General features: G+C 36.2%; 1 protein-coding gene across 1 annotated transcript; it reads right to left on the reverse strand.

Annotated features, from left to right (window-relative positions):
• Positions 1–7,089: 7,089 nt before the first annotated feature.
• pou3f1 (POU class 3 homeobox 1) lies at positions 7,090–9,847 on the reverse strand. Its single transcript, XM_056476051.1, has one exon. It carries the CDS (start codon positions 9,801–9,803, stop codon positions 8,697–8,699), a length of 1,107 nt encoding a protein of 368 aa, XP_056332026.1. The 5' UTR covers positions 9,804–9,847; the 3' UTR covers positions 7,090–8,696.
• Between the last annotated feature and the right edge of the window lie 1,040 nt (positions 9,848–10,887).

The raw sequence follows: 10,887 nt of genomic DNA on the forward strand, positions 1-10,887 counted from the left end.
ACATTTGTACAACAGTTAATGCATTTCTCAAAACAATTTCTCAAAGTTTAGGCCAAAATTAGGATTCTTATACCAGTCAAAAAATTGTTTTCCCTATAAGGCCCGTGAGAAATTAGTAGAGAGTACATTTCTGTCTATAATTGATTATGGTGATCATCTATATACGCATGCTGCCGCTACTCTACTCAGAAAACTAGATTCTGTTTATCATGCAGCAATACGCTTCATCACAGGTGCAGACTCACAGACACATCATTGTATTTTGTACGATTTCTTAGAATGGTTATCTTTATATCAAAGGAGAAAATTACATTTGTACTTATTTATTTTAAAGGCTCTCCTAGGTAGATTACCATCCTATCTTTCTAATTTGTTAACATTTTCACATAAAAAACCATTACACTAGATCTGGTTCCTGTATTCGTTTAACAGTCCCAAGGGTATTGTTAGAACTTGGCAAACGTGCTTTTTCATTTTATCCTCCTAGGGCTTGGAATGACCTGCAAAACCAGCTTAATCTTCACACATTTCCGACTTTGAGTACTTTTGAACATCTTCTGTACAACATCTTAAAGGACACTTGTAATTGTTTTTTATGATCTGATCTTTCTATGAATGGTGATTTTTGTGGTATTGTTTTTGTGATTTTATGTGAAACTTTATGTGCTGCCTGCCATCTTGACCAGGTCTCACTGGAAGAAGAGACAGCACTACTATTTGCACAGCCATTTGAAAACTACAGTAAAGTTAGACTTCACTGCATTTAGTGAGGTATCTGAGTACAAGACACTGAAGATGTGTCTTTCACATTTTTACTGCATTTGCTCTTTGCAAATCTAATTTATTCACAGCATTGAGCAAAGGAATAAATTCACCCTTATTTACAACAAACATAAACTCCCTTTGGGTAGAGCTGTGCACAACTTTAAACAATATTGCAGTACATTTTGGAACTGAACCTACAACATACACAGGTCTGTAAATCATTCTTAAAATTGTTCGATTTAAAAGACATTTTCTGGAAAAAAAAAAGATTTACATTTTTTTTTTAATAAAATTTGCTTGACAGATTTTGACAACTAGTTCAGCATTTTTGTATGTAATGACTCAAGTAATAAAATAAGGACTATTCGTTTTATATGGAATGACTATTCAGCATTCACAAGTTTAGTTATTTTTGACTGACATGACATAAGCAATGATAATTTTATAAAACAGCAGAGAGTTATAAGAAAGCAATTGATGCATGTCCAATTTGTTGGAAGGACTAAGAAACTGCTACTATGATGTGCACAACTGAATAATTGTTTTGAGAAATTCATGAACTGTTGTGCAAATGTAAATAGTGTTGTGAGAAATGCACCAAAGTGACTGAGAAAAACTGTAAACTGCAAAAACTTTTCTTTTTGTTCTGAACAAGAAAATATAACTTAAATTAAAACAACAATTCCAGTGAAATGTTCATTCATCCTATTAAAAAAAACAAGGTATTGGTTTCACATCTAAATTTGATCACTTGAGCCAATGAAAAATAAATCATTTGCCTTAAACAATATTTCTTAAGTCCATGAAAGCACAAAGCATATTGAGCTTCTGTTTAGCCTGGTTTAACTCCCTCTCTGTTAAAACCAAAAATAAACTTTTAAGAATGGTAAACATAGTGAGTAAAATAATTGGTGAGAGACAAACACCTCTCACTATTATATTTATAGCAGCGACAAACAGAAAAACCTCAACTATTGTGAAAGCCTCTTCCCATCCTTTACATGGTTCCTTTAAGTTTCTTCCGTCTGGTAGACGGTATAAAGTGCCTTTAGCAAAAAAGGGTAAGTACAAGAAGACATTTATTCCCACTGCCATTGGTATTTTAAATAAGAATTTTTTAAAATAGGATTTTTTAAATAATTGTGTAAGTGTATTTATGTTTTGTTGTTTGTGTGTGAGCCTTTATGTCTAAAGACAATTGTCTAACCCCTGTGGGATAGACGATAAAGTTTACTGAATTGAATTTAATAGAATTTAATTAAATTGAATTGAATACGGATACAGTGGCCTGTGTTAATAACCTTAAAACATTACATTGGTCAAAACAAACATTTCTTAGTTGAGCTCTTAATCAAAACTAATTATATTTAACTATGTTTGAACTTAAAATAGGTGTCATGGTGGTGCAGTGGGTAGCACAGCAAGAAGGTTGCTAGTTCGAGCCCCTGCCGGATCAGTTGGCATTTCTGTGTGGAGTGTGCATGTTCTACCTGTGTTTGTGTGAGTTTTCTCTGGATGCTATGGTTTCCCCCACAAGTCCAAAGACATGCGCCATAGGTGAATTGGGTAAGCTAAATTGTCCATAGTGTATGTGTGTGAATGTGTGTGTATGGGAGTTTCCCAGTGATGGGTTGCAGCTGGAAAGGCATCCATTGCACAAAACGTACAGTATGCTGGATAAGTTGGTGGTTCATTGTGCTGTGGGGACCCCTGATTAATGAAGGACTAAGCCGAAAAGAAAATAAATGAATCAATGAACTTAAAATATATTACATGAAAAATTAAACGAATAATATTAAACTGAAATGAAAGATATATTTTTAATTGGATGAAATACTGCTTGAATTTTTTCTCAGTGTACATGTGAAAATAATAGAAAAGTATATTAAGCTTGCTTTTTTTCAAGAAATATACAAATAAAACTAAAATAGAAGTCAAATTAAATAAGACTGATAAAAACTCAAAACGAAATGCTGTAATCAATAAAGCAAATCAATAAATGATGCACTTCAAATCAGTTTCATTAAATGACAGAAAGTATAAAAATAAACATATAGTTACACTTCTTTAGTAAGTTTAGTAACTATTAACTATGATTTTCCTCCCATTAGTCTCCTAATTGTATATTTAATAGTTCTGTTCTAATAATCAGCCAAAATGCAGCTTATAAGCAACTAGTGAAAAGTGAAAATTTGACCCCAGACTAAAGTATTTTAAGAACATCATTTATACTGATAGTGTATGTACTTTTGTTTTTCATTTATTTACACATTTTACAAGATCATTTCAGATAGATTGTGGCAGTTTTGACTATAGATTTTTGGGTAAATTGGGAATGTAGAATGTGAAGTTAAAACTGTGCTACTTGAAGATAAAAACACATCACTTCTGTGTAAATTTTAAAGCACTGGCACACATTTCAGTTTAAAATGGATGTTTACATATAGGAGTCTTCAACAGGAAATTCAACAGGAAAATGACCATTTCGCCATTTACTCCATCTCGTTTTTTTTTCACAAATGTATGGCATACTTTCTTTTATGAAATATAATTTAGCAAACAAACAGTTTTGGTTTGTTCCCACTAGCTTCCATTAAATATAACTGAAATTAATAACCAAACTATTCCATTACCAACATTTTTCGTGGTCCCTTCTTTTTCTTTAAAAGAAATTAATCATGCAGATTTTGCAGGTCAGAATTAGATGTTGTCTTAGTGTTTTTGTACATTCACTGAAAGTCAGTAAGGCGCCATGCTATGATGTTTTCCTTATTAAGCCATACAACTTTAAAACAATTTGAAGATGAATAAACAACCACTAAATTGTGTACTAGCCCTTTAAGAACAAGTTTTAAAGCTCACAGCACATTCCAATGGTGTATTTCTTCTGAATCTCAGCTCCTGAAAATCTTCACACCCTCTCAGAACAAGACACAGATTTAAAAATACCATTAAATGCATTATTCGGCCCATTTGTTATAATTACTGGCATTGTTGTGGTCTATGTAATGTCATTAATAACAGCTCGTGCCCAAATAATGCGCTTAATGTTATTTATCTGTAGATAGATGTGGCTAATCCTCATTCATTTGCTCTGGATCAATGCAAATCCGCTAGCGTGAGCGAAATCCCTCCCTGAGCCTGTGGCTCCTAATGTATTTTCCCACCATTAACCAGCTATAATCCCTGCTAATCATTGCTAATCCACATCTCCTGTGTTTGATGATACTCTGCTGATGAAGGAGGTGGCACCGTGGCTCAAATGCCCATGCTCAACCTGGGTCTGTGGTTCACCAAATGTGGGCAAAAGCCTGAAACTGAACTGAAGAGAGAATGAAGGTAAATCTGGAGATATTATCAATCCCAGAGTGCATCAGCCTATTGTTCAGCCTAATTATGCATACGTAACAAAGCTGTACTCATCAGACTTGCACATTTAACTGCTGTCCTCCTATAGATTGTCTTTAATGGGTCTGTTTCTAATTCAACCTTTAAGCATTTAGTGTCTTTATACTCTAAAGTCTGTATGCAAGACATTTGAGTAGACTTTAGTCCGTCAGTAAATGCAAATAACATCGGTTAATGGTACACTCTTAAAAGTGCAGCGTTATTTCAACCCAAATTTGGATTAAAATAAATATTTGTGATTGTATCAGTTTTATGAGGGTTTTTATGCACAACTGTCATTGCTGGATGCTAAAACACTTAACAAACCAGCAAAACATGACTTCCAGTCTCAAGTCGTGATGTATTAAAGCACATCTTGTGTCCGGCGAGTTTAACTGGTGGTCACTGGAAATGTATGGTGCAGTATTTAATGATTCTGAGCATAAGTCACTGTCAATCTGGACACACATCCTATTGGAACAAAAGGCTGACTCTTTGCAAATGCAGCCTGCTGTGGACATGCTCTCTGCTTTCTTACAGAGCTGTCGTTCACAGTGACATCTGGACAAACTCTGGGCCCTGAGACTCTTTCCACACACATTCATTCATGCTTCACTATTTATAACTACAATGGTTAGACATTTTTAGTAGCAGATTAGTTATGATCTCACATTTGGAACATTGCACAACTAGTGTAGTGTACATACATCATAACTTATATAAATATATATACCATGTGTACATATTAATAACAATTCGATAATAATAATAATAATAATTATTATTATTATTATTGTACACTGCTCTGCAATGATAATGGGTCTGTTCCTTCTTTAATTCTCAGGCAATATCATTTTTCAGTTCCACAGGGAAAAAAAGTCCCACGAGCTCTTCTTCACCTACAGACACACCTGTGCCACCTTTGCCCTACACCCAGGTGGGCTAAGATCTGGCAGGTATGTGCACTTAAAGACTGCATATCTATTTTCTGATCTTTGTGTCTCTTTTTTTCTTTTCTGGTATATAAATATAACAATTTGAAAAAAATCATTTTCATTATTCCAACGAGCACTGGATAATATTATTAATCGTTTCCCTTTTACAGTGAATTTATAATGTGATACACAATCTGTACAATTTGGCATGTAGGCTATAAAGCTTTGAGAATTGTCTCTCCTATTTTCTGCAAACTGATTTATAGAGGAAACGGTGTGCCAAACTAAATATGAAATAAAAATAGATATGAAATAAAAATCTGATTTATTTATGGGAAAGGGCACGTTGTTTTAGAACCAATGGGTTATTTGAATAATTTTAGAAAAAGATGATGTAAAACTGAACCACGAACCCAGTGCACTGTGCATTAACAGTTCATGTCGTTAGGGGGCGCTTTGGAATCACTGTTTACTCGTCCTATGCGATGCCCGAATTATTGGACAGTCACAGCTCATATAACAAACAACATCACATAAACAGACATGTTAGTTGGAGAAGATAATTTTTAAAGAGAAATAAAAATAATAACAATAATAAAAAGGATAAGAATTTTGATCTTAGTGACTTATAATAGAGCTTTTATGACAGAATTGTTATCTTATACGCTAAACCAGTTTCCAGGTTGTAGTTTTTAACAGGCGGATGCTGAACTTTTTTAAATTTAGCAATCATGCTAAAATTATTTAAAGCATTGTGTTATTCCTATGAATTATTTGCATTTCACAGTTAAACTAGCTGCAATTAATATAAAAAAAAATCTGTATAAAACTGCGCTCTCTTCTGTCTACACAATGAAGCTCTATAAATCCAATGCGAACGGAGAAGACTTTGAGAATTTACAAAGGGGGAAAATGTTGTCATACCCCACAACATTTTAGAAATAGAAATAATTTTACACATTAAATATAGTAAAATAATGATAATCTAATTTAGCAGAAAAAAATTCTTTACATTACTTTTTATTACATTATTATCTACTAATATATAACATCCGTCCATGAAAGATTGAATGCTTTAATTTTAAGCATTCAACCAGCGATTCCTTGATCTGTCTTAAGACGTTATTAAAACATGCTTAAGACGAGAAATACATATCACACAAAACACTAACGATTAATGAGAACCAGCAGATACAATCATGAACTGTGTGTTGTTGTCTATGAGAGAAATCTGCATAATAAACGACGATCGGAACATGCTTATATGACGCATTAACATCATAAAAACTTCAATTTTGTTTTGTTTTCACGGATTAAAGCAAGATGTCACAGCAAACTCACAATTCTACCCTCCTGTGAATTCAAACAAGTTTAGCTATGTCAGTGTGTGCTTCACATTTGTTACGTAGTAAACAGCTAAATCTGCTTTAGAAATTATTTTGAGATATATTTCCATAGTATTGTTGGCTATTTTGGTGTTCTAACGAAAATAATTTGCACAGTCTAGTTTTTTTTTTTAATGACACAATAATTGTACACTTTAAAACAGACGAAAGCACTAAAGCTTTTGTAATACGAAACTGGAATGTATTACAATAATGCTGCTGATCCTAGGCTTTAAACGTTTGACGTATTTCAGTATATACATGTATTATTGTAGACTTAATAATGCAATGTGATGCTGTCTTGTTAATCGAACTTTTAATGAGGCTAATAAGAGGAAAGCGAATTTTCAATCGTTGGTAAAGTGTTTAAAATAGGTTATTTAATTTCTTTTACATACATTTATTGTCAAAAGATGTTCCTTGTGTCGGTTATTTTTATTTATGTAATCGTTCATGAACAAAAAGTGTTTTGAGGTTGTAATGGCAAAAAACACAGAATCTAGGTTATCATTTCATAAAACATTATTTCGTTCACACACATCATGATAGGCGTGAAAATGTGCTTTAAAAAAAGACAGAAGTCGTGTTCTTGTATATATGTTTTATGTAAGTAATAAAATATTACTATAACATAAATATAAACGTGACTTTGCAGTCTACATTTCGCAATCAACATACAACCAATGTAGTAAACAAAACATTTGTAATCCACTGCAACATAATCAACAAAGCTGAACAAAAAAAAGCTCCAAACACACGTAGGAAATAAATATATAGATATATAAATGGTCATAAATGAAATATTAAAATATCTTCTTGGAATTAGTAAGTGTACAAAACTGCCCGGAAAACAAAACAAAACAAAACGAACCCAGAACAAATACATATGTTTACATATTCGACATATTTACATATTGGAAATAATCCTGACAACTATTTATTTAAAATCTTTTCTCTTGTAATTTATTTTTATTTTTATTATTTTTTGGAAAAAGGTTGTAATATTCACACTGTTTCAAATAACATTGCAGAAATGAACACCTGCTGTCCAATGAAAAAATGCCAGACCATGAGAAACGACACGAAACGTTACCAGCCTCTTATTTTTTCCCCCAAAATCTTGAAAAGAAGTCCCGAAAAAATCCCTTATTTACTACAACAACTACTTTTCTCCGTGTCCAGGCTCAAGAGTAGGATGCAAAATGCAATTAACATAAACTAAACGGGCACAGCTGACATAGAGAGTGTCAAGAGTTGGCCAATATTCAAGAAGAACTAAGAGTACAGCACGATTTTTTGGGCACTGAAAATTACCTGAGATATTTCTTTCTTTTTCATTTTGACTTATCACTCTCATTAGGCTATGTTTAGCTGGAGCAGACATGCTGAAATAGTGCCGGTTCAAAAAAACACGAAACTGGAAAAAAATGTAAACAATTAAAGCATTATTGTCGTATACCTTGAACAAATACATTGTAAAAAATAAAAATAAAAGAAAGAAATTGAATTTAAATTATTATAAGTGCCTCATGCAAAGAGGAAAATAATAAAACCAGTGTAACTCAAAATTGCTAAATATTGTGTCAGACAGTGTTTTCATGTTGCCATTTTAACGTCTCTGCATCTTTAGACGATATCAGGTGCTAATGAATGAACATTGTAAACAGTTTCTGGTGCACTTGCTTGTATTGGAGGATTTGACCAAGTGCCTGTTTTGTACATCACGTATTTCATCTGTCTTAAATAAAAATAAAGAAAAATACTCGCTAGACAGAAAGATCTTAATGTTAAACATTCCAAATAAAGTAAATAATACAAATAATATCAGATAAATGATAATTCTGATAATTAATCTGGTTAATTGCTTTAATTAAAATCACTGTCCACTCTCCTTTGTCCAAGGAGACTTTGCCCTTTTTTGTGGCTCGTAGCTCCCTTTGATCGACGGTGAAAGAATCGAATTTTTCCAAAGTGGCACAAACGATACGACTTTCGTAAACACTGGTACTGATTTAATAAATAGGTACACGCGAATGCTGACGCGGGAAATGAATAATTTTTCGCGTTATTGAGAAATTATTGGTGTCCCGTAACCTATCCGGTCACTGTCAGCGAACTCTTCCCAAACTTTCTGTCTCTGGTGACTTGGGATAAACAAATGGGATAAACAAAATCCATTGCAGTTTAGTTTCTTTTCAAACAAGGACACTGTTTATGATAGCAGTCACTGGACAGGACTCTGTAGCGTGTGATGGAGAGGGGGTGTCTCCGCTTGTGAGTAAACGTCCTCCATGGTTGGATGAGGGACCCCCACCGGTGTCATTCTTTTCTCTTTCTGTCTTCTGTTGCAAAACCACACGCGCACAACCTCTTTTTCCAACTGCAGAGTGCCCGCTAAAGTGGTGATTTCGTGGGCTGAGGGCTTGGGACACTTTAAGAAATGGTTCTCCAGTGCCCCTTTCACTCCGACTTCGATGGAGGTCCTCTTCTTTCGTTTCCGGCCCTGTGCTGCAATCTTGTCTAAATTCGTGGGGCTGCCAGTGTTTGAATCTGTCTCCTCGAGCCATTTGTTTAGCAGAGGCTTAAGTTTGCACATGTTCTTGAAACTCAGTTGGAGAGCCTCAAATCTACAGATGGTGGTCTGGGAAAAGACGTTTCCGTAGAGCGTGCCAAGAGCTAAGCCCACGTCCGCCTGCGTAAACCCAAGTTTGATGCGCCTCTGCTTGAACTGTTTGGCGAACTGCTCCAGGTCGTCGGAGCTGGGGGCGTCTTCGTCCGAGTGGTCCTGGTGGTGGCTGAACGGCTGCTGGGGCGACTCCATCTGGTTGTCGTGGCTGCCCGCGTCGTCGTGGAGCGGGTCCCGCAAGCCGTGGTGCAGCGACGGTTGGGGGCTGAGCATGGTGTAGCCCGTCTGCGAGTAGACCAGAGACTGGTGACCATTGGAGGCGGGAGAGAGCGGGGATAAGTGGTGCGTTGTGGTCGGTGCCCATGAGCCGTGGTGACTGTTTTGCGTCGGTTGGTGGACCAGATGCGATCTGTGATAGCCGTTCCCCAGGTCTTCCCTGCTCTGCACGCTGGCTTTGTTGTGCTCCGCTTGTCCGATGTGGGTGCCGCTGGTCCAGTCGGTGTTGGAGGTTGGCAGCCACTGGTGGTGCGTTAGGCTCATCGGATGTCCCGTGTTGGTCGCTAGCCCTTGTAAGTACTCGTGGTGCATCATTTTCTGCACCTCTCTGTAGGTCGTCCCCTGGTGCATCCTGTCTGAATCCGGATGCATTAGCGGGTTCGAAGGCAATGAGTTATTCCGCGGAATATACTGAGCTGTTGTCGCCATGGCTCCGACTTAGAAAACTGACAAGCACTTCGGAGATCTTTGAGCTTTAGAGCCCAAAACGCAACAACCTGCTCTGGGAGGTCTAAGGGAAGAGCTAAGACACGCCTCCCCTGCGCGTGCATTGGTTCCTCGCCGACTACAGCCCACCAGGTTTCCTTATTACCTCTCGCGGGCCGCTTGGTTGGCTGCCGGGCGCCGTGATCCCAGTTACTCGCAATTGGCCGCTTTCACTAGACGCTTTTTCTTTTCCCCCTTTCTTCTCCTCTCCCCACTAGTCAAGAGAGCGTGAGCAGCAAAACCGTAGGAAATTACTGGGCTTTGAGAGTTGTTTTGCAAATAACCACGTGGGGGAGTGTGGTACTCTTTTTGGTGGGGTGGAAGAATGACCCGTCTTTGCAATTGCCTCTTTTAGGAACTGTACTCTTCTTTGCGAGTAGATTAGTATTCTGAAGTATCTCAAAAGCCACCCACGAGAAAGGCGAACATCAGTATGTACATTAAAAGATGTTTATATAGGTCTAACAATATCTTCTATATGCACAATTATTTATGAGTATCGTGTTTTTGAAGTAGCACACTAACGCACATCACGAAAGCATGCATCGAATTAATAAAACATCATACAGAAATACAGACCGCCCACCCTGTAACATATCAGACAATCTCTATCATTATGCATATGCATAAACTATTTTCCGCGGACCTCACAAATGAACAATTTGCACATCTAAGTTAATTTATAAAAGTAATACTGTATGGGCTTACGGATTATAAACATTTAATTATAAAGTTAACTAAGAGTAAATATAAATACTTGTACATATTTTAAAACTAAAATCCACTCACATAATCATTGCAAATCAGTAGGCTTCATTTCATTTGTTGTCTTAAAGACTCAAATTTAAGCCAACATATATTTTTACCCATATTTTAACCCTCTGAGTCCACACAGAGCTGCCGTGTGTTGACAATATCTTCACTCGAAGCATTTTTCTAAACAGTAACTTCGAGAGAAATCCAGTGTTTCTCCCTTCTGGCCTCCTCCGTATTCCTTTCCCGGCTGATCTGATTATTTTTCCCTTCA

The sequence above is a fragment of the Danio aesculapii genome, chromosome 16 (assembly GCF_903798145.1).
Source record: "Danio aesculapii chromosome 16, fDanAes4.1, whole genome shotgun sequence".
Taxonomy (NCBI): Eukaryota; Metazoa; Chordata; class Actinopteri; order Cypriniformes; family Danionidae; genus Danio; species Danio aesculapii.

Coding starts and splice junctions, on each gene's coding strand:
- pou3f1 (XM_056476051.1), bottom strand. CDS start 9,803: ATGGCGACAACAGCTCAGTATATTCCGCGGAATAACTCATTGCCTTCG.